Source organism: Odontesthes bonariensis, chromosome 2, assembly GCF_027942865.1.
Source record: "Odontesthes bonariensis isolate fOdoBon6 chromosome 2, fOdoBon6.hap1, whole genome shotgun sequence".
Lineage (NCBI taxonomy): Eukaryota > Metazoa > Chordata > Actinopteri > Atheriniformes > Atherinopsidae > Odontesthes > Odontesthes bonariensis.
In genome coordinates, this window is record NC_134507.1 from 12,945,987 (window position 1) to 12,971,405 (window position 25,419).

General features: G+C 38.6%; 1 protein-coding gene across 6 annotated transcripts in view; it reads right to left on the reverse strand.

The window, feature by feature from the left end:
- The window catches only part of adgrb3 (adhesion G protein-coupled receptor B3), a 105,792-nt gene extending 82,804 nt beyond the window's left edge, over window positions 1–22,988 (reverse strand). For 5 of the 6 annotated variants that reach the window (XM_075477765.1, XM_075477756.1, XM_075477738.1 and 2 more), the window contains exons 1-2: window positions 22,409–22,988; window positions 18,928–19,696 (exon numbers count right to left, since the gene is read on the reverse strand). In XM_075477765.1, coding sequence (XP_075333880.1) covers window positions 18,928–19,681 — 754 coding nt within the window. In that variant the 5' untranslated portion in view covers window positions 19,682–19,696; window positions 22,409–22,988. The remainder of the gene's footprint in view (window positions 1–18,927; window positions 19,697–22,408) is intronic. The other variant, XM_075477773.1, reaches the window with a different exon arrangement.
- Window positions 22,989–25,419: the final 2,431 nt, after the last annotated feature.

Consider the following 25,419-nt stretch of genomic DNA (forward strand, 5'->3'; position numbering starts at 1 on the left):
ATACGCATTCTGAAGGCAGGTGGACCATTAGTTAAAATGCAAAATTTCAAAGGTTTTTGTCCCTAATTGTTGCTGAAAAAAAAAGATCCTGAATATTTTACCTTATTCGTGTGTTCCAAGCAGTTTATATAGAAGATGTTTAGAAATTTATATTCTATAGTACTTTCTCTGTTTCACGAGTGTGCCAGCAGGTACAGAGACAGCAAAAAAAAGGAAAATATTTGGTTCTATCATGTCTTCTTGAATATTTGTAAGAATATCAGGAAACAAAAAATGGAAACTTTTTTCATAGTATGACCAAAACCTGCCTTTTGTCTTCCATACTTTTGTTTTTTACATGCCAAAGCAGAGTTTCAGCATTCAGCACATTTTCATACTTGACTTGTCTTGATACTAATGAAAAAAACGGCTCTTGTTCATATTAGTATACTCATATTTAACATCTTTATTAGTCTGAAGAGTTACTCTTCATTATAAAGGCACAACTTCTTCATAAATAGGGAAGCGCTGTTGTATGTGTAGACTGTGGGTCCTTCAGTTAAAACGGTGATTAGAGAGACTGTACAGCATGGCACCACTGACTACGAATGCACGATCCTTTTGCAGTCGTTTCCATGGATACCAATGTTCTTGGAGAGTTTTCTTTCCACACACAGTGAGGGTTTGCTTAATATTGTTATTCCAGTTGAGTGTGCCACGCTTTTATTAGGATTCTATTTTACAAATGAATGTCAAAATTACACTTCTGTCAGATCAGTATTTGTTTCATAGGTTTCCCATTGTTAAAATCCAGAGATCCCAAATTTGTGTAGAAATGTTAAGAGTACCACAAGCCTGAGTTACAGCAACTCAATTCGCTGGCAAAAAACTTTTTGCCTTTGTCGCTGTGATAACTATCTGTCTATGAAGGCAAAAGAAAGGACTTAAAATAAATCTACCAAATATAGATACCTGAATGAATACATTTCTAAACGTGTGAATAAGAAAACTGCATTATATTTATCTTTTTGTTATGTCTACAGTATTAAGGATTTCTTAAAATGAACTACATAGATCCCACTTTGGCAGATTCCTGTTATGAACTAGAATCTGCCTAAGCGGGTTAGTTAAATGTAGCACAAGACATAATAGGAGTTTTGTAGATGAGTGAGAGAACACATGAGCAGCTGATGTGTGAGGGTGATCACCTCCAGGCATCATCCACACATTGATCAATTTTAGAGCAAAGCAGAGAGACCGCCCTCGAACAAAGAATTCTAATGTTGAATCTGGTTGGACTTTTACATTCCTTCGTGTCTTGTTTCCTGGACACAGTGCTTAGCAGTCAAGCCTTTAACAGCTGATGTGCGTGGTGCAGCATTTATGCAACACCCTTTCATCGCAGACTAACATTGACCTGACTAAATTCAAACAAATTCGAAGAATTGTTACCAAGCCAAGAGCATTCACAAATCACTGCTTGAGTGCTTTTTGAAATTATATCCAAACTACTAAACTGTAATTGGATGTCATGCATTTAGATGTCTTTATTGCACACTTTTATCAGCTCCACGGGCTCTGCTTGGATGAAACTTTTAAAGCAAATGTTAATGTGTATCTTAGAAATAGACAGATTTTCAGTGTACAGAGCCATCATTAAGAAGTTTAAGAAATGTTTATTAATAACAACAGGAATCAAATGTAGCTCAGAAGAGTGCACGCAATCACAGCGTGATTATTTTACATCATCACTTTAGCGCCTTTGCTCTGTATTCATTATAAATAGCTTGATATAAGACGTGCTCGCACACACACACACACACACACAGACACACACAGAGCAGCTGTGTGTCACATGACCTCTTTTCATGCATTTGTTTTTCAAAGAGACAAAAATCAAAGGCTTGTAAAAGTGCTTCACACATGGAAACGTTTTATTAATGTTTCCTTTGGAAACAAAGGTGTCTTTGAATGCACAAAATCAAAGACTAAACATATTACTGAAGTGAACACCGAATTTACATAGCAGCCATATTTGATTTGCATCTTAGTCAGAGTGGTTGTAGACAGCTTTCCTGCAGACAGAAAACCTAGTGGAAATTTAACTGTCACTTACTACCCCAGTGACACTGACTTCTATTGGTTGTCACCACCAGTTAACAAAACCTACATGATCGTTTATGGAGCACCAATATCTGAGTCATTTCAGGATAGTGAACTACTGAATAAATCCTGTTATGCTGCACAGTCTTCTTAGTCTTTTCAACAGATTTAATGCACTTTATTGCACTTGCACCTTCAACTAAAATATTTTGTATTATAGAAATATATTTTGGGCCTATTTGTCTTCTCATACTTTGTTTAGGACTCTTTGGTTTTCCATTTTGAGATGTCATGTATTGTAGTATGTTCTTGTTTTTTTGGATTCCTCTGTCCTGCGTTCTAATCAACTTGATTTTGTTTTAGTTTAATGCTTTGTTTTGTTTCACTCAAAACCTTAGTTTACTTCTTGTTTGGTACCGTTGCGCTTGTTCTCTTGGGCATTCTGTTTAGTTCAGTTCAGTTAACAGACCTCTTTGCCTCTATGCCCTGCATTCGGTCTCTTTGATTTCTCTTGGAGTTTTATTGACATCTAACTTGAGACTATAAGAGCTTATATGTTGTGTCCACAGGCTACAATAGCCAACGAGTCTGCGCTACAAGAAAGTTAATGGGCCTCTTCTGCTTTACTCTCGTGAGCATTTAGGTTCTCTATTACATGCATTGTGACACTGCTACTATTCTTCTTTTCCCTCTATATCAGCTGTGTGAAGATTCATTCATCAAATTCAAATAATCAGGCTGTCCAGAGATGACATGACTAATAGTTACAAAGGCCTCAGCATGACTTCAGTTTTCAGTAATGAAAAGTCTTCCTCCTACTCAACAAGACATCTCATCAGAGGGAGGAATGCTGGTATTGACCGGGTCACCTCTAGTATAATCCAATCAGAGGTTGATATTGTATGAAACTGTAAAATCAGATAAACTCTGTCAGCTATTAATGCTTCAATGTGGAGTGTTCAGGATCAGAATCGGGATAAATAAAGTTTATCTAGTTGGATGTGTTATTTAGTAATCGGTATGGTTCATCGTGGGAAATGTGTTTCTATGAATTCAGCCCTTGAGTTTGTGAACAATTGTGGTTTTAGTGATATAACGGAATAATGTACTTTATCCTGGCTGCATTTATATGTTTGTCTGCTTTGCAGTTTCTTAGCAGCAAGGTGAAAACCACTGTTTCATTGACCTCTTCCTGTTCTGCATTTTATAATCAAAGTAATGTCCTGTTGCTCCTGTAAATGCTCCCCCAGTGATGTCACAGTGCACTGTCTGCACCCTAAGGACACTTTTACAGCACGTCATTGCAGCAAGGTGAGAACATTAACCAGTCAGCAAAATGAAACATTTGCATATAGTGTTATTAAATAATTATCACCTAAGAAATTACCTTTGGTCATATTTGAGAGTTTATGATTACACAACATGTTTGCAATTTCTTATCCTCAAAGATAGATGCTACTTTCTGAGAAGTAATTAATGAACCGAATATTACAAGTGAGAGCTGTTTTTTTTTTTTTTTTCATAACTTTCTCTGCAAATCTGCTTATATTATTGACAATAATAATAGGAGGCTTTTTTGGGGGGAAAAAAACAAGAACTGTGCAAAAAAAGTGAAATTACTGTACAAGCGGAGTTGGAGGATAAATAATTGCAAACCTTTTTTAAGACTTTTACCTGAAGCTAGTAAATCAGAGCAGGATTGGGAAGTCTGGACTAGCTGTGGTGGTACAGTATTGATTCAGTAATCCGAAGCCATCTCCCAAGTGCTTCTGATTTATCTGTCACATTTCATTATGGGTCCTGTGCGTAAGAACTCTTTCTCTTTAATACAATACTGCAGAGAGCATTTAACCATTTGATGTGTACTGACTGTCCTTCAGTCAAACATTGGGTGGGGGTGATGGGGGTTGGAGGTTTGAAAATAAAAGAAGAAAATGAAAGAAAAAAGTAGGTAACATAACCAAAAGATTCAAAACAATTTTTGGGATGAAACTGTTTTGAAACTCTTTAATCTACACTAAATTAAGCTTTGCTTTTTTCTGCTCAGCTTCGAGATGTGTGGTGGAAGTTAAGTCATGTAAATTTCAACTTCAAATTTCTAACACGTATAATGTGTTTGTCATAGCAATTGGGCCTTCATTTTCTTGCACTTTAAGAAGAGAGACAATTTTTTATGTTAAATTCTCAGGACATTCTTTACGATACAGAAATAATGTCTGTTTCAGTACTTTGCAGTTTGCTGCTAAATCAATGTAAGAAATGAAAGAGACAAGTCTGACGGGAAAGTATTGGTCATTTGTTTCTGTGGGTTAAAAAAAGTTACGTTTAAACTGAAATCAAAAAATCACTTATTTTCATCAAGTGGGATATCTTGATGACACTGCAATGTTAATGACTCTATAGGCTGGGTATTTATATCTTCTTGTAATACTCATTGCTTTCCATTTACCGTGAAAGTTCAACACAATACACCACCCTAACTCCGAGTCTTCTCTTGGGAGACAAGATATCAGTAAAGACTTAATGATTAATAACTCATTAATCAGTAGGTCCTGAATAACTCTGAAGTGAGGTCTACAGTATTTAAAATAAAATTAGACATCACACTTGGAGATACTGTATAAAGGATTCATCAGGTGTTATTGAAAGCCTATAAAGGTAAGCTTTGGAATAAGAATACCTTCATTCTTGAATAGCTCCTGATTGAATTTATTATGATGAAAATCACGAGTTGTTTATGGATGCAAACCTTAAAGTCATTTTTCAACCACAGTAGTTATGAATAGATCTGCATTACTTGATCTTGATAGTTAACTTGCTACAACCCGGCTTTTTTTTTTTTTTAGAAATAGATTAAGTGATGCACACAACTAAGAACTAGCTACCAACTTAATAGTTGTGTTTTTCAATTGTCCCTTGCTAATTCATGATCGATACTAGTTGCTGTTGAGGTCACGCTGCGTAACGTGCAATTAGTTCCTTTAAGTCCTGTTGAGTAAGATTTAGGGTGATCAATTGGTATAAAAGCTATACAATGAAGAGTCTAAAGGCATTATCTTGCTCTAAGAATAACCTCGCTGTCTGCTCTACAAATCTTTTGCTGTTGTCCTGATGTATGTTTTAATTGAGCTTGATGTTACCTCTAGGAGGATGCAGAGGGATGTGTTGAGGAGGATGTTAGGGATGTGGATTACATTGGAACTATTTCATTTCACTTCATATTTATCTCTTTTTACAAACTGTAGTATTCTGTTAGAACAGTTTAAATCAGAAGATGCTCAAGTCCCCCTGCTCATTGCTGTGCCATGTTACACTGCACAATTACAACAGACCACCGAAATGAAGGGGTAAGTGGGTGCATTCAGGTGGTTGTAATTTGTGCTGTTACAAGTCACTCCATCACACATTGGACCTTCTGGTTTGTTTTGGACAAGCTTGTGCTCTCCAGAAAATTAGATAAATGCAGAAGACGTTGTTTTTTTTTTAAATTGTGAAGACATTTGGAATCGGTGAAGCTGTTATGCTCACTAACAATGCAGATGAAAATCTGATCGGACTCGGAACATTTTACAGTTGAGCAAATGCATTAAAGATCTAATCATGTTTCAAAGCCACATGTAGATAAATGTGACTTTGAAACGTTATTAGATCTTTCATGCATTAATGGATATTTCTTTACTGATCTTGTTTTGTTACATGCTGACACAGGTAATGTCAGCTAACATCATTTTAACTGATAACTTGCATTACATGAGTTGACTGTGCACATGATTATTGTTCCTAGCATCAGGCACCAAACATTGGGTAGCCCAGCAGTGTTACTTGAGAACAAAATAATGACCTTGTTGAACATTTTGATGACACAAGATCAGGATTCAAATAGGTTCAATATATCTGTCAATAGATTAACTTAAAGTACACAATTGCACAATTAGCAGCCTCTCAATTGCACAATTGTGTAATACTATATAATAGTGGTTCATTTTTTTCTCTCCATATTTCACATTGGAAGTAAAAGCAGCTTGCCTTTTAAAAAGCATCTAAGATTAAATAGTCTACCAGCTTTACTTTTGGCAGTGTATTTATTAGTAATGTTAGCATAGTAACTAAAGGGCTCTCAAACTTATCTCATCTTAAACATCAGTTTTTTTTCAATGTTGGTTTTGATGATTAGTATTTCAGGTAAAGCCTGAGAAAGATAGAGCCCTTTAAAATCTGATGATATTAATGAACACAATCTTTCCTTAGCCTTTGTGAAACTCTCTCGCTGTGAGGCCACAGTGCTAACAACCACACCTCCATCCATCTTTCTTCTATAATGGCTTAATCCTGAACCACTTGTGTTAAAAGTAATTATGAAAAAAAAATCGCTTTAGGGAGTACGTACATGATTCTGTTTTGAAATCTTTTTTTCATGGCATTTATAAACCCCGCAAGTGTCAACCCCGATAATGAAGAACGCATTTATGTAAGCAGTGGATACAAGTTAACATGTCAAGAATGTCAAATTTTTGTCCCAATAGAATTTCAATGAATTGTCCACACTGCTTTTTTTAAGAAACTGTTAAAAAAAAAGATGTATTTGGGGATTGTAAGTCCTCCAGACCAAGAGTCCTAATAAGAGCTTAGTAGTGTGTAAACTGGCAGAACAGACTAAGACTGACGTGCTGCCGGCACTCTTTCCCTTCATGATGATATTTAGTAATATTTCCCTTTGTGGTAATATTTAGTTGTGGTGCCACTGCACCAGACAGCATCAGTGACAGATGAGTTCAAGATGTGCAGCAATGCTGACAAGCTAACAATGACTTTGACTGTGTCATGACTGTTGTGTGCTCATTAGCCAGAAGAATGAAGGACATTTTGAAATCTGATTTAAGCGGGCAGACTGTGACACACACTGTATCCAGGAATCCTACTCTAATCTTACATTGGCACAGCTATGAATCTGGTTGAAATTTGACTTGTAAATTAAGTTGCTCTATGAAATGTGTTCAGCTATTTTGATTGCAATCACCATATGCCAAATATGAGTAAGTCCAGACTGAGGGAGAGCCATCAATTACTACTACGCAAAGCTTGTTTCTTTGCTAAGGAAGGAAATCTGGAAACCCTGAAGTCAAAGAAACAATCGCCATCTTTCCACTTTTATAACCATTTGTTTTGTTCAGTATCAGGAGTCGATAACAGCACAAAACTCATTTTAAACTCAAATTAAGACGATAAAGTTATCTCGTCAATGTGTCAGTTACTTTTAAATCTTTAAGCGCTGGGTTTTTTATGCAACAACATGAAACTAGTTTACTTCTTTCTCTTTTACACTTACACTTAAAGGACCAAATAATCGGTTGATTAGTGTAGAGACTGCTTGGTTGAAATAAAGCACTTTGTTCAGGTTGTATATTAATCAAAAGACATCAGTGTTGAAACAAATGTCTCTCGTCGATTTACTTAAATTACTTGGAACTATAATTAAGTTATGATAGACTATGCACAAAGATGCACTGCTGCTTCCTCCTCACAAAGAACAGAGAGCTGTGGACAAGCTGAAGATTTTATACACAGTGATCATTTCTGTGTCACATGCTACGTTACAGAACACTTCTCCTGACAGTGAGAGGAGCTGTATAGCTGCAATGCTGCATGGAAGCACATGTCAGCTGCCTTGGTTAGCGATGGCCGTTACTGAAACATCCCATCTCACATCTTGTAAATCATTATACTCTGGTGCTGCTTTTTGGAGGACTTCTCCAATACATTTGTTGATTTTACAATTGATATTTAGAAGATATATCAATAGCACGTACAAATGAGTGCTCACAACTGAAACAAAGCCTAATTTTTATCATTAATTCTAATTGAAGCACAGCAATGGGGATGTTTATATTAGTGTTTATTTTATTTAATTTCAATCTATTATTTTTTTTAATTTCATCGTTTTTATTTATAGTGCTGGAAATGATACAAACTGGGCCAATCAGAACTAAAAAATTGATCTTCATAAATCAACAATATGATAGTGGAACAATCCAGGATTTATATGCATAAATAAATATACATCTATATATATATATATATATATATATATATATATATATATATATATATATATATATATATATATATATATATATATATATATATGTTGTAAACTGCTGCATTTTCTTCTTGGACAACTTTATTACTTTAAATTATACACCAAACACTATTCCTGCACATTTTTCCAGAACGCTAACATAGTTGGAGGAGGACATTTCATTGTGTGTGCTTGTTTTGTTTATTAACATCTCCTGCAGAGCAAATTACTTTTTTTTTCATTCTGCATAACTTCTAAGGTAATCTTTAAACTCTCCTTGCATTGGAAGCACATGAGTTTCCTTTAAACAAAAAGCAAGAAAGGAGCTGTGTTTGTATATGTTGAAAAGACGGGAATTCCTATGAAAATTCTGTGTGGCATGTAGAAAAAAGAGCAGGATTCATCGTCCTCCACTTGCTTTTTTCCTTACTTGCAAAACTATTTAAAAAAAAAAAAACATGGGATCAAAGGACTGGATCCTTCAAATAGCAGGTGTCAGCACTTTGTGTCTAATAGATGTTATGTTTAAATCTGCTAGTGCAAATAGCTGCTATATAATTGGTTTATGATTAATATCTCGATAGGAAATGTAATTCTCAGTATATAATCTCACTGCACAAAAAATGTTTCTTTTCTTACTGGGGAATGTATAGACACAATATACTGATTATATTCTGTCCTAAATCACACTATGCCATGTAGGTTTTAAGGTAGCATCCATTACAGCTACATGAGGACAGTTGCCATATCCTGCAGAGAGGCTGCTAGTGTGTGCAGCTAAAGAAGCCCCTCGAGAGGAAAAAAAACTGGATTTTTGCCTCCACTTTACCACATAGACAGTCTTTTTGAGTGACAGACTCATTTGCCAGGTTTTGTGGGTGGATGTTTATGCAAATGCCTCTCCTCTGTGGGCTGAAATAGCCATCCAGTGACAGGCCAAAACTAACTGGGCTGAAATGCAAGAGTCATGCATCTGAGAGGCTAAAAGTAGTGCAGAATTCCCATTAAAGCTCCACACAAAAAAGGCTTGGTAAAATGAATGACATCAAATTACTCTACACAAAAGTTAGAACATGTATTTTTTTTATTTTTATCTTTTCGCTTGTCAAAAATAAAGTAGCAAAATATGTAGGCATATGACAGAGTTATCCACACAAAGAGCGTTTAAGACTTGCCCTCAGAGCTGTGGGGTGCAGCAGCAGCAGACTCAGCGTAAGTTTTTTTTTTTTTTCCCGATGGATGGATCTCACTCTTAACAGCATTATGAGTAAAGCTGTTGTATAAGAATCACAGCTGTTGCTGTTTAAATCAATTTTTACCGTGATTTGATTTGCTCGTCTCTGCTATGAAGCAAAGATGCCCAACTTTCATTTCACACCGTGATTGGATATAATGAAATCAAGTTCTTGGTGCTACCTCTTCTCTTCTTAGCAGGACTGATGGAATATTTTCTGTTTTTGAGGCAGGAAATAAGAAATCATTGCAATTAATTATGTATATGTTAGCAATAAACACATTTACATCTTTCTGATCCATACAAGGACTTACTGCTTTTTATGTTGGGATTCATAAAGGAATTTTTTTTCAAGTCAAGGTAATAAAAAGATCACAGTGGCTTCACCTCTGATTCGTGGGGTCTACTTGTCATTGATTTATAAATTGCAAAACAGTAGCTGAATGCACTGAGATGTCAAGGAAAGGCATGCAATTACACATGAAAATGCTTACAAGTTGCTTAAACAATAATGTAGTCGTATACTGTTTGGAGCCTTTGACAAAATATTGCATCAGCTATAGCTTTACAAAACGCTACGGCAAGACTGATACAACACGAGTGTGCTACATGAAGTGATGTTTGATGAGCTGTAGCTGCAGCAGAAAATCAAAAAGGTCCGTTACAAATAGTACCCAACCTAAGACATTACGTATTCAGTTTATGAATTAGAGAAAACTGTCTGTTGGAGTGACATGACATCGTAATTTGAAATGTTAATTAATGTCTGTCACTGCTTGAATGGCATCTGCTAAAATCTTTAAGACAAAAAAGTGCTGCTAACAACTGCTACTATTAGCTACTTCACCTTCACTCGTTTATGTCACCGGGTCATCGAACCAGCCTTAGTTTAAATGATTTCACTACACATCTCACTGATGCCAATTTTGTGTTGCTGTTTTGTTTGAGTAATTATTCAGTAGGCAAAGCTAAAAGCGCTGAGCAAGAGCTCGAGTAGGCTACTAAAGAGGCGAATCTATGGCATTTCAACATTCATTTAGAAGTAGGTGTGGGAGCTGGTGCAGTTCAGATATACAGGTACACAAATGTACCACCGTTTGGAATTCATCACTTGAAAGATGCCTACAGGTTGGATATACATATTAGTAAATCAGACATGCACATTTCCTCATTACTTATGCAGAATTTTACAGGTTAAGCGCTGCCGTTTTTAGGACAAGAGGTGTGGCTGCCTCGCTTCACAGGATTAGAAACAACATTATAAAACCCATTATTCTGATTACAAGTCCTGCTGTAATAATACATTTCTATACAATACTGTTGCACCATTTCTTTTGTGTGTGTTAGAGTCATGGCTGTGAAGTCAGAAAGGAGGACTCGTCACCTCTAGGATTACTGCGAAAGCATTGGACATGAACCCTGAGATAATGCATTGGTTTAAAAAAAAAAATACTTTTTTTTTTTTTTTTTTTTTTGTACTTTACGTTCAACAGACATTACGTTTAGCAGATGCTTTTACAAATTAGGATATGATGACAGACAGACAGTCATCATTGAAAAAAATAAACGTGCACAATCGGCCTCCTATAATGCAATCTATGCAGTTTCCAAGTATAGAATCTAGCGAGTGAAATGAAAGAATTCCCGATTTCCATGTCTTTTTAAAAAAAAAAAAAAAAAAAAAACCCGGTGGTTGGGGACCCCTGATATAGGGCATTTGTTTATACTATATATCAACATTTACACATCAAATTATATGTCATTCTCAAGTCTTTTGTTTAGGAAACAACAATGTTTTGGATGAAAAGTACAGTAAAGTGCTGCCCTTTTAAACATGGGTTTCTGTGTGATGTGATGTGCCATTTTTACCCTTAAAATGCAGCTTCTCTTTCTGCCACACGAGGACGTCACATAAACTCTTTGAATGTAATCATTGGCCATCTCTCCCTGCTTGAACAGACGTCATATGGGCATGTTTTGGGAAGGAGCACAGTCTTGAAAATTTAGCACCATCCCTAGAGTTGAGAGACAAGCTACTATTTTCTTAGTCAGACTAATTTCGTAAAAGATCATGAGGACACACACCAGTAGGTTGACTTACATTCCTATTAATGCTTGCAGCAGCATGCAAGGATTTGGGCACCCAAAGAGATTTGAGCAACGGGATGTATTTGATCAAGTTTATAGACTTATATTAGCTTGTTAGGGCTATGGCTATAAGCCATGGCCATTGTTGGGAAAGCAAATGTCATTTTCAAATGTTTATGAATATCCGTACTTCCTAAACTTTGTCTAGATCTGCAGCCATAGGCTCCCTGAAGCAGCTGCCCACAACTCGGAACATTAAAATAATTTATGCTCACTGTCATGAAAATTAAATCACGGTCCTCAGAGGAGATTATTCAAGTGAGCCTGGAAACTCAAGCACTTGTCTTTTTTTGTATTATTAGCCAAATATCTTATAAGGAAGCTTCCTTACTCTATCAAGGCTTGGCAGTTAGGAGAATGCTCCAGAAATAATAAAGACACACTTATTTATACTACTTAGATACGGGTACCGTGGTTTCAGATAATATGGAAGCCAAAACAAGATAGCGACGAGCCAAATACGGAAACAATCCTAATGACAGTCTATCAGTGACCTTCCATTTTTTCATTACCGCAACTCTCTTTGGCTCCATGAGACACTGATGTACAGATTTGTAACGTTTAGACAGTGTAATAAGAACAGAGAGTTGTTTTTACTAAGAATTACATGTAAAGTATATATTTTCCAATACTTAAAGTAGGAAGAGGCTACAAGATGAGCATTTCCTCTAGCTGTGTCCTCCTTTTGTAAAATCATTTATATTTGGCAGTACTTTCCCTGCTTTCAGAAACTTTCTCGCTTATAGAATATAAAAGCAAATCAAAACCTATTTTTGACGCCAAGAAATCTGGTAGATTTGTCAGATTCTGGAAAGGTTTCACTGTCATTACTGTGCAGAAACACCTACACAAATACGACTTTCATGAAAGAGTCACCAGAGGAAAACGTTTCCTTCTTTTTAACCACAAAAATTTACTGTCAAAACTGCCATGACCCTTTACACAAACTTGGCGCTTTTTGAAAACCAATCTTGTGGATTGATGAAGTTAAAAAAGAGCTTCTTGGCTGCAGTGAGCAATGGTATGATTGGAGAAAAAAGGTGCAGAATATGAGTGTGGAAACAAAAAAACTCCAATTGAGCGTCAGGTGTGATTTGACAGTTGTTTTTGAGCCAGTAGCACATGCACAATCTCAATTATAGAGGAAGACAAGCAATTCGATTAAATAAAAGCAAATGCTGGAATCTGGGTTTTTTAAAAAGTAAATAAGAAAGTAAGCATAGGATAGTTTCTACAACACAATCCTGGACACGTTGAAATTTACAGAGATGCATGTTGAAAGTTGTACCATGGCCCTCAAAGCTCTAAGACATAAATGTACTATGAAAATCTGTGGACATCTCAGAGACACAAAGGACAGCTAAAGATTTTCATAAAGCTGGAAGCCTTTTGTCAAAAAGAATAGCAAAATATATCCCTCAAACAACAACTGAAAGACATTTAGGTGATCACAAGAATGTTTATATGCTGTGATGATCATTATTATTATTTTAATGATCTGATTTTGAAAATGTAAATTGTTTAGATAACAGAATCATTTTGTGTAAAATGTTAAAGAAATTATCTGTTAATGTTTGTAAGTTTGCAAGTTATGTGACTTGACTCACCTAGTCATTTTGCAAACTGTATCATGTCACAGCAATATGGTAATTTTAACATTAAACGTATCTAGTTGTGTGCAGTCGCAAATCCCCTCGTATAATGCCTTCGAAAAGGGACTGACCGACTTGAAATCTGTAAATATATCCTCAGTTTTCTTAGTTGTATTTTAGGTTTACCTCAGCATTTAATTGCATCCAGTCTGCCGTTATGATAACGTAAGACTTCCATTTACTGTGAGCCAGTTTTGAGTATTGTAGTTGTTTGTGTATTTATCAGAGTCACTATTGTGGCTTCATATTGTAATGCTGCTGAAACAGCCTCAAGACTTGGATCAGCAATCCATGTGAAATGAACAGCGGTGTTTCATTCTAATCTACATCCACAACTAGGCCTACAGTTGGTGGAAAATGTAAAACATTTTGGAAAGTATAGTCAAATGATCAGGATTTATGGTTAATGCTGTTTAATCTGAACTATTACAATTTTCACTGATAACTTTCCATGATCTTCTGAAATGTGTTTCGTAACTGTTAGCTGATATCACATTTTAAGATAAAGTTGAGCTTGATTATATTATATTTTAATAGTTCCAAAAAGGCAAATTATAACCATATTTATTCATAATTAGTCATCATAAAATAGCCAGTGTCGTTGTTGGCAAGAATGACCTTCTGTAATGCTCTTCTTAGCAGCTGAGCCAAGGAACCCTCTGACTGAACACATTGTATGATAACAATGACATTCAAAGGGTGTGCATTGTTGTCCATTATATTCAGCAGCTTTTCAAGTATTTTCTTTGCATAATCACCTCTAACACATATCCAGCCTTCTTTATCAGTTTGTTCAGTTTCCTTTTGTCACTGGCTCTGATGCTGCTGCCCCAACAGATGACTGCAAAGCATCCCACTATCTTCCCCACAGACTTTTAGAAGACAGGTAGCATCTTGCCACATACATTCCCCAAGAAATACAGTCTGCTCTGTTCATTCTTGTCGACAGCTTCAATATTGCATTTCTAGCCAAGTCTGTTGCCCAGGTGAACATTTCGAGCAAACCAAATGCTGAAAATAATTAAATTAAATTACCTCTGGTTACTGGTACTGCTTTGGTTGATTCCAAACTTTGGTTGCGCAAAGCTGACTGGAGAAAATATGTTTTTAGGGTCTTCAGTGATGTGTCATCGACTTAGTGTTTCCGAAGAGTCCATTTTTAACCACGAGAAACAGTGTGAGTTGTTTAAGCACACCTTTGAAACAACAGCTTTGTTTTGGTTCAGTGTCACTATTTAGAATGACCAAAAGGTCACCTTTAATTCTACATCCAGAAATAGCCAACTGAGCGTTTAAAAATATCCACCTTATAAATGTACAATTTTGTGCCAAAATCAGAAACAAATGATACTAGCTGCTTATACACCTCCAGACTCGATTTCCTTTGCCTGGGAATCAGTGTTGTGAATCCAGAAGTAATTGTGGGTGTGATGTTTGACCTCATTTTAACAGTTTTCTGTATGTTTCACAAATCCCACTGGGATTGACTCAAAACTCTGGAACTGATTGGAGCATAGCATGCAGTCATTCCACACTCTAAATCATCTTTTTTTTTTTAATGGGCCACTTTCACACTGATTTTTCAGGGTTCTTCAGACTAAAGTTTTTTTTTTGTGTTGCCCTTGTCACTTCTCAACAACTTTTCTTCGCAGTTCCATCCCAATTCGGCAGCCTCAGGAAGAGACAAATTTAAATAGTAAACACAGCTACATATTCAGGGCAAAAATACCAAACCCTACCAATCCGAGAACTAAAGACAGGAGCACTGCTTACAAGTGGAGTTAGAAACACTTGAAAGCTGCAGTAATTGACGATTACAGGGGGACTGGGGAACGGGATATTCAAGACATTTACTGTAACTAATGACAAATAATGCACGTCTAAGACATAACCGATTCTGTGCTGTTGATCTGAGCTCTCTCCTTCACTGAATTGGAACTAAAATGGCCTCCAAGTGTATGGAACAATGGGGGTGAGCATAATGCAGTGTGACTACTGAGTGACTTGACTGAGATCCAAAGTGAATAAAAGGCCTCACTATGTGAGGCAGCGAGGCTGAGCTGCTGCAGAGCTTGGGACTTTGGCGGGTGACAGAGCATCATAACGCTTCACACACATTTCGTTTGCCAATAAACCCCATTGTCATTTTCCACATGGCACACTGCCTGTGTCGTCAGGAACTATAATAATCAAAAAAGCATCTGCATCGTATTGGTGTTTGCCTCTGAAATGCGACATCTCTGTCCCTCTTCTGATTTGGCACTGGTTGGTTCTTATTTTCCTTTAAAAAGAAATGCATTAAATTGCATAAAAAAGTGTTTAGAAATGTATACACACACATATATCAAAGATTGAGTGTGAACATTTTCCTCACAAGTAAAAACAGAGGATAAGGACTTAAATGTGTAATGCCAGCCTCATTTTCTAACCTACTTATTGTACTAACAATGAATTGGGAGACCCACTTTGTAGACTCATCAAAAATTAATCTAAATATTTTGTGAATTTCACTTCTTTTGTTGCATCATCCAGTTTGAAACAAAGTATAAACCCACAGCTCCAGAGAACAGCTTACTGTCACATTTGTCATCTTTTATCACTTTGGCCTATAATTCAGTCTCACCCTACATATAGGAAGTAGAGTTGTGGGTGCAATGATTTCCCACAAAGTCGAATAATGTTTAGATGAGACTCTCAAATTGCCCTTTTTATATATATATATATATTAGAGGACTGAGTTGGTAAAAAATAGCTTTTGCAGTGACAATAATTTCAGGAACCAATAAATGTGATTGGGCTTTGAACCAGAAAGATGTAATATCACGTTCAGGAATCTCAACAGATCGTGACCGTGACAGTTTGAGTCTTTATTAAAAGTGAATGCTTTGGAGGACATGCAAAAAACTCATGTTCCTCTCAGTCAATGACACTCCTTGACCTGAATCCTTAAAAACTGGCAAATTCTAACCAAATGAAACAGAGTAAGGCATTTTTTCCTTAGGCAAGGACAGATAACATAGACTCACTCACAAAACATGACAATCCTAAAAAAAAAGAAAAAAAGCTGTTTAATTCCTGGAGCCAAAGTCGAAAAGGTCTGTCCACTGAATACCTCTTCATGCTCTTGCATCGAATTTGTGTCTCAATAGAAATTCTTGAAAACACTGCGCATCTGGCTTTCACTTCAATCTGGCAATAATTCTTGTGCTCCAAAAAATTACAAAGTCTCACACAAGATGGAGTCAGTCTGTGCATTTATTGGGGTTGAAAGCGAAAAATAAATATGTGGAATTAAATCAACACCAGAGCCACTCTCAGCAGCTAAGAGTCATCAGCCTGCTCGATGTGGGAGGAAACCTACACAAACGGAGAAACACCCAGGAAAAAAAAAAAAAAAAAAAAAAAGATGGAGATTTTAATCCGCCTTGCTGTGAGTGCTGCACTGTGCTGCCTCCTTTCACAACTTTTAATTCATGAAATGGGGGAGCGAGGCAAATATATAACTACATAAATGAGTCATCCAAGTATCTGGATTTTTATTGTGTCGCTGTGATTTTCTAACGACCACTATATCAAAGAATGGAGTCTGTGTTTTGGCTGAAGAATCACTTTAAATGGTTTAGTGCTTTAACCCTTTTAGTGTTAACTCCAGTCTATGTGGAACACCACTGGGGTATGTCAGTGGCATGGATGGGAGTATACAACCTCCAGCCCCGCTTTTCTTTGATGTGCTCTGAAAACCATGCTCAAGCAGGAACCAAGAAGATCAAAGATGCGATTTTTATCAAATGGAGCTCTTGTAGACTGTTTATAATGCTTTAGTCTTCATGAGAAACACCCACTCTGTCGCCATGATGCCACAGGAAACACGGTGCTCTTTTAAACCCAGTGGTGATCTCCCCCCGTTATCCAGATGAAAACGGATTTATTAAAAACCTCCCATCAACCAACCCTATAAATAGAAGCTGGTGGAAAATCTTCTGAGAGGGTAAAAAAAAAATAAGCTGTGCTCTTAAGCTGTTATTAACATGCTGATAGAAAAAAAAATTGAAATGTTATTTTAGAGCACAGAATTTTCGGTGGAAATAGCATAATGTTTCCTTGTAGTATTTTTGACTTGGACATGGGATTCACTAAATGATGAGATTATCTACCAAAATGGAATGCTGAGTCATACTTGCTATTACACACACGTGCTGCTTGGCTGCAAGGTGAATTGTGATGGTAATATGCATCAAATACTGTATGCTGTATTGCTTAAAGGGTTCTAGTGGAGACGAACGTGAATGCTGCTCAAATGGGTTTATCATTAACTTGACACATCATGTGGAAATGTGGAGCATGAGTTACTATCAGTAGTATTACAGCATATTTCTCAAAAAGATCCCCACATAGTGGTTTTCAAAAAAATAGGCCTAAAAATGGGATGTGGAATGTGCAGAATAACCAAACAGCTGAGCTGCTGCAGTCAATATTCACATGTTCCTTCTGATTAGAAAACTGTCACCTCTCATCCAGGATGCTGATGTGGAAACTGCTATTTTTGTAAGCACCATAACGTTCCTCCTTCCAACATTTTTCAACCAAAATCTAAAGGTTAACTCATTATTTTTGGTTCAGTGTACTGTGATGAATGCCCCTCCTTTTGTGTCTGTAAACACGCCCCACCTCACTGAAGTATGCAGCAAACTCCTCTGGATATTTCTTTCTCTACTATCAGGTAAAACACAAGCAGCTGTGTGTCTAGATTGGCTTTCTCGGTAGTTTGGGGTAAAAAAAAAAAAAGCCACATACATATGTTAACTACAAAAACGCCCCGACGAGCTGGCAGCACTAATGCACAGGCTCATTATGATCCTTATCATAACTGTTCACAGTTCATCCCGTTGTCTATGTGTATGCAGATGAATGCATGTTCTGTTTGTGCATTCAGGCACATGTGTGAATTGTTCACTGGTTAACAGATCCCATGGTTGTGGCATTTTTTTTTCTATAAGACTTTGACCACATTTGATTACTGCTAATTTCCAACTTACAGGAAAAAGACGTTGCATTGCTCTATGGCAACACTAAACAAGTACCATTCCTCTAGAATGCCTCTAATAGTCTTTAATGAAATGATTCAAACATGTTAATTATTTTTGGCAGATTCGACAAAGCACTCGAGTCTTAAACCTTACTCACAAGATTTAAATGTTGCTTTGCTTGAACAATATGAGCCAATTATGTGGCATGAATGCCAATTAAAAACAAAAATTAATCAAGGATGTGTCCATATAACCATTTTTGGTCTTTGTATGGATGATGCTGACATAAATGTATAAACACACAAAACTATCTTTGGATTTGCAGCCATTTTATCTCTGTGCTGATGTGCACAAAAACAGCCATTTTAAATTCACAGCAATGATAGAGCATTTTGAATTCAGTCCAACCAAACGAAAGACCCCCCCTTTGGGTGGTTGCTTTTTGCTGGTGTGGTCTTTACTACACCCAACTCCTCTGGCAGCTTTGTTCCTAAAGTTGACACTTTTCTGAGCCAACTGCAGTCCACATATCTATGTGTGCTCTTTGTTTCATGGGCCATCACACTTCAAACATGCATTAAGGGCAGAGGAAGGAGTGACAGGCGTGCACATTTCAATGACATTTTGACTATCTTATCTATGCAAACAGTAGAGTTCATTAAATCTGCACCTAGTTCAGCAAAAGGAGCAAGATGGCAGGATACTCACCTTCTTTAGGAGGTCGCTTCACTTCTGCACTTAGATTACAGATCTGTCCAGCTTGTAGTTGAGGTGACAGGCAACCCTCCGTTTGTGGATTTAAGGGTAAAACCACGTTGTTGAGCATGAGCATGCTCTCTGATTCTCCATCGCCTAAATGTTGAGGACATGTGCATTTTGTGTACACGATCCCACATGTCTCCACTGTCCCTTTCTCTAGTTTCAGGCAGTTTTCCAGCCATGTACAAAGCACTTGACACCCAAACTGGCTAGGGCTCGCCTTATTAAACACCAAGAACTCCACAATAGACTTCTCCTCCTCATCCAGCTTCTGCGGCGTCAATCCATTGTAATCATAAGGGAATACTCTCCGCAGTTGAGCGAAATTCTTGTCATACAGCAGAAATACATAATTATTCTTTGAATCGCAGAGATACACTATAGACTCGTTCACTTTTAGCAATTCATTGATCTTCTCATGTGAGTAATGATCAAACTGATAAGCTAGCAGAGAGTATTCGGAGCAGCTCAAGTCTCGCTTGTATAGCTTAAGGTAGATGCTGTATTTGGTAGGGTCTGGGTTCTCCAACGTCCATGTACAGTTTGTGTAGTTCTTGGGAAACATTTCAGTCACCGAATATGATCCATAAATGACACCCTTGACCAGAGTGGAACACCAATAATCTTGGGCACCAGTTAATCCAAACATAACCAGAAGATAGGTGGAAAATATATAAATCAACAGGTTTCGAACAGCCTTCATCCTATGTCATTTGGCCTGCAATGAGAGATGAAGATGATTACATAAAGTAATGTTAAAGCAAACCACACAAGAAACATTATAGGACATCTCCATCAAGTCTGATAGATGTGCTTCACATGGTTCTTGCACATTCCTGCCATGGAAAGGGGGAGAAAAAGATGCATTAACCTCAGCAACATGTCTTTTGCAGCCCAAGACTGCCTTCTTTCTCACTGTACTTTGTGCAAACATTGCCACCTTGTGGCTGCTTCTGCACTAATTTATTTATCTGTTTATTCTTTTTACTGAGGGAGGTGGGCGCAATTATGTGAGTCATTTAGACATTATTAATTGGGTCATATTTGGAATGGCACAATCCCAAGAGATATTCAAATGTAGCTATTTAGAATATCTGTCATCAGAAAGACAATGAGTGAATTTTGGCATGCAAGTACGCGCAGCCCTCGCGAGTTGTGGGGATGCGGGGTTTATTTTACGCAGTAACCAGGATCTTTTCGAATCAAGCTCTATTCTTTGTGATTTAGGCTGGTTCCTCTCAGGACAGTTAGATAATATGGGTAAAGCGAATTTACACGTTAAAAAATGTCTTTCTGCGTTCTCGTGTGTGGTGACTCTGGCTCCTCTCCTCCTGCGCGCTTTCAGTCCGCCACACGACCCTGTCTGTCTCCCAAATTCAGAGCTTGACATATTTGGTAATACAATTTGATAAAGAGCCCGTGTTTCAGTGAGTGTCTGAGTGGGTTTTGTGCATGCTTCCGTGCGCGCGCCACCTCTTAACTGTGCGTGTGTGTGAGAGAGAGGGGGGAGAGGGAGAGAATGCAATGCGATGTCCTGATTGCTTTAATCCTACAGGCAATGCAGCTGTGAGCTAGCCTGATAAACCAGCCTAAATGGATTGGATGTCTAATTTAGTCTGGCACCGATCAATGGATACAACGGAACATTGTTGATGAGCACAACCCGTTGTCTTTCAAACCGCGTCTGTGCCTATAGGCCAACGCTCTGACCAATCAGCGCAACTGACTGTGACGTAGTAAGCGCGACAGAAAGCTTTGGTGGGAGGGGACTCTTCCAAAACTGATGCCAAGCACAGATTCTATAATAGGACAGATACGCCACTCACGGTGCATTTCCGGTTTCCAACGAGGCGATTTTGGTTGCAGTTCCACCCTCTTTCCACGTGGGGCGCCCAATTTTGGAGACCAGAATGAATGGAGTCCTATGGAGCTATACGCCCTTTCGTGCCCTTATCTCAAGATATAATTTTTTCTCTAGTAATTCGAATGTTGTTTTCGAAAGAGGGTGTTTAGAAAATACCCATGGCTGAGTTTTAGATTTTTAGAGCCACTCATTTGCTTAAAAAAAGGATTTGAAGTGTATATGACGTCATACATAGCTGGTCGACCAGCTGTCATTAGCACAATGCTAGCGCGTTGTGGACAACAAGAAGCCAACCAGTAAGAAATCAAAGGGATATATGTACTCGTTCAGTTGATTTTTTACTTGAAACCCATGTTGAGCTCTCAGAAACTACATTCAAATCTGAGCGCTCTTGAGGAAACTTAGGTGAAACTGACCATTTGTAGCATCTAGCTCCATTGGGCCCCATTCATTCTGGTCTCCACCGACGCTCCCAGTGGAATTCTGGTGGAACTGCAGCCAAAAAGCCGGTACAATGGGGCTTAATAGAGAGTGGCAAGGCTGTTCGTTATAATGGCTGTGTGCCAAGGCTGAATCAAACGAGCACTGTTCCATTGCCGCCGCCATCTTTCTTGTTGTGCTTTCGCTTGTCTATGTTCGCTTCCACTGCCCAACGTCGCACTGCTCTGTCGTCACTCCCTCAGAACCCTCTGGCCCGCCCGCGTTGATTCAAAACACATCTCTGCGTTGTGATTGGTTTAGTTGCCATCTGCCAGATTCAGGGCAGTATTTTCAAAATGACAAGTGGATCGAGGCCAGACCCAACCGCAGGCAAAACATTTTGCCGTCCAGCAGTTGGCGCTGGTTTTCCAGGCTAGCTGTGAGCAGTGTCACAGCAGAGCGTGCACGTGTGTGTGTGTATGTGAGTACGTGAGTGTGTGCGTGTGTCCATGTAGGCGTCCAAATCCAGAGTGGGCTGTGGAGAGCAGTTTTCGTAGAAAAATCTAATTTCCGTCTCTAACTTCTTTTTGAATGATAAAAACCACATTGGAACAATATGTGTCATGTGGGGATTTGTGGAAGCGTCGCAGAGTTAGATCAGCTTTTGCAGCGATATGTAAATCCATACGATCCCACAACCTTCCCGCAAGATTCATGGCCAAGGCTACACCAAAATAAATAAATAAATAAAAAATTCTGGAGACAAGAATCCGCTCGTAAAGAGAGTCTGATTTTATTTTATTTTTTTCCAAGAGCAATTTCGTGTCGAGAGGAAATCTGAATATAGAGGCACGGAGGGGCTACATCTCATGCAGTCTCAGTTCGACGCTCGGCACTTTAAAGTGATTTTTGCCTCTTAAGCAAGAGATCAGCTCTCAAAAATCATCTGCTAAGCATCCCGGACTAACACGAGCGGATCAACGCACCAAAGCCTTCATGATGAATAGACAGGGAAGATATTTAACAGGGGGACGCTAAACTTTAACTGAGGGATGACACATGAAAATTGGCTTTTCAGTTGCTTCAGAAGCCTCGTGCATCAATAACAATAATCATAAGAATGATAATAATGATATTATATCTTACCTTACACTGCGGAAGCTATGGCTATTTTCCCAACATTGACCACATCCTTTATAAATATATTCTGCTGCCCTCCAGTGAATCAGTAGTCCCCATTCTCCACAATAGAAGTCCGGCGCAACAAGATGGTTCAATGAATGGGAATAAAATGCGTTACACTCCGGTCTGCCCGCTCATATCCCCCCCGTCTCCTTCCTCTTCTGGGTTTTTCCCATCAGAACGAAGCGCAACAACGCACGACAGCCACTGAGCAAGAGACAGACACGGAGAGGAAAAAAAGACCAAGAGAGACAGAGAGGGGAAGAAATTCTTGAAGTGATGAGAAGAACCGAGCAATTGTTACAGTATTACCATGAAATAAATTGGCAGACTCCACGTCTCTGTTTCCCACTGATTTCTCCAGTAGGCTAAGTCGTGTTACCCCTCTCGTCTGGAAATAGGGGAAGAAGAAGAAGAAAAAATCCGTAGTGGGTGGATGTTGGATGTTGGGGGCTTGTGAGTTACAACACAGAGAGAAATAGACGCGCTTTGCTTGGTGCTTGCAGAGCTCCAGGAGCAGGCTGCAATATCACGTCACACTCAGCCTCTAAGATAAAGCACGTACGTACGCTTCTCACTGCCGCTGCGTCTGGCACCACCACCTTCCCAGCCATCCTCCTCCCCTTTTTCTTTTTTCTTTTTTCTTTCCCTAATACAACCCCCTCTTAATTCGAGTCAAAAGGGTTTCCCCCCCGAACTGGACCCTCTCAGTTGTGCTCAGACAACGCTGGGCTTTGCACCGGCGTTATCCAGGCAGGAATATTTCATGGACTTTTGTCGTAATCTTGTTTTTTTTTTTTTGGGACAGGGAAGTGCGTTTGCCTAACACGATCATTAGTAGGCTACAGCAGGAGAGCTCCAACCAAAGCCTGGCTGCTGTGTTTGGTATGTTTCTTCCACCTTTGCTGATCTTTGACAGGCGCTTTTTTGATTTATTCACTGGTTGTTGGTGAGCAGCGTGCTGCGCCTCCGCATGATCGTCGCCTTCATGCTGCGGGACGGACAAATGCTTATTGGGCAACTTGTACAGCCTTTGGAAAGTTGCTCCGAGTTGTCCTGCTCTTTACAGGTGCAACTCTGAAGTTTTTCTCTCATCATCTTTTTAGACGTATGTCCATGGGGGGGGGGGGACGCTTTTGTGTGTAGCCCGTGAACTTCCTCTCTGAGCTAAATTGTCTGCCTTAGATTTTTGTTCCTTTTTTTTGTCAAATTTTTGCCTTGATATTCTGAAAGACATTCATTCAACAATCAACAGTCAATTAAATCCAGTGGAAGCCCGAGGCTTCAGCAGTTCGTCACTGACAATGCGATGTCATTGGCTCTCCCAGAGCCATCTTTTCCTGCCTGCTGAATTCATGAGAAGAATGGAACTATAATGGACATGGGGATGGGGAGTTTCACTCATCTATCTGGTCGTCTACTGATCAGATTGCCTATTCACTGAGAAAAGAAGAGGGGTTTATTTGCATATGTGGGTGTTCTTTATCAGGCACAAATAAAGCATCCAATGTAAATATCAGACTTGCATTCTTCACATACAATAATGAATTACTGTGCGTGACTTATGCACATGTTGGAGCCCTGTTCAATAGCATGTTTTGAATTATTTACATTTTTCAAAGCCTGTAGCTGAAAAATACATCTCCCCACTCTTTTCTTGGGGGTTTAGGTCAGCTGCTGTAATCATTTTGCTGTGAACAGTTAACTCTCATTAGCTTGGCCGTCTCTTTCAGGCCTTGACTGAATGGGTTCCATCTGAGCAGATGCTGCATGAAGAGCCCCTATTTGTTTATTTATTTATTTCCAGGAAGTTTCCGTCTGAAGTGTTTGTGTGCCAGCCTCACCAGTGAATGCTCCAGAACCACTCAGAGCCGCAGAGCTGTGAAAATCTGAAATAACTTGTTTATATCCCCAGCATCCTGCAGCATGCAGAGTTTACAACATTGTTAATCTGTTGCCAAACTTATAAAGGAGATTGGAGTCATTGAGCGCAGTTGGTTTCCATGTCCTGCGACTGGCAGCTTTCTAATTCCAAGCTTCCCCGGGCAGCCAGAGGAACATAGGAGTGACCTCGAGCCAGCCCACTTTCCATGGCCATAATTAAGACTTTGGGTTTAGGGAGCTTTTGGTGCCTAAACAATGAGAACACAATGAGTATCTCACCGCTGACTCATGGGGAGGCCAATTGCCAAGCCTAAAGAACACTGCCATCAATCTCCTCTGCAAGGGCATTTACAGGGTCCAAATGGCACCCTGCTTGTGTGGTCATTTTGCAACCAGGAGAGAAAATGAAATTCATTTGGAAGTGGGGTTCCATGTGGTCAAAGCTGAGTGAGATATAATTGGAAAAGTAGGAAGTCAGGTATAGAGTGGAATGGTGCATGCCTCAGTGTGAAATTACAGTCATTGGGATATTTTTGATATTCCTTGCAAAGCCTTGAATGTGAAAATGAGTGAATAAACTACATAAACAATATCATGTGATCTGTATTGTGATCTCTAACTATACTTTACTATATATTAACATGCATTTACATGCTCACGAAGATTTTCCAAATATTCTGATATTGCATTGAGTTGGAGCTCAATGACAGCACGTGCAGATCAGTTTGTCCCCTGCCAGATTCTCCAAAACATTTGTGATATTTCTCATCAGCTGCAGAAGCTGTCATATTACTCTGTCAACTCAAGAATCTGTTTGAGCGCCCGGATTTTGAATTATTCATTACTCCGCATAAAGAATAGCCCTATTATCACCTGCTTATGTTTGTGTGTGTGTGTGTGTTTGTGGGACTGAGCCTGCTCTCGAACGCGTTTGTGTGTGACTGCCGGATAGTACGTCCATATGATATAGGGGCTGTTTTACAACATTCATGTCCATAACAAAATCCCAAGTGATAAATGTCAGTCTATTGACCACATGATAAATGCTGTTTTACAGATGCAAACCGGCCATTACCCATCAATACAATAAG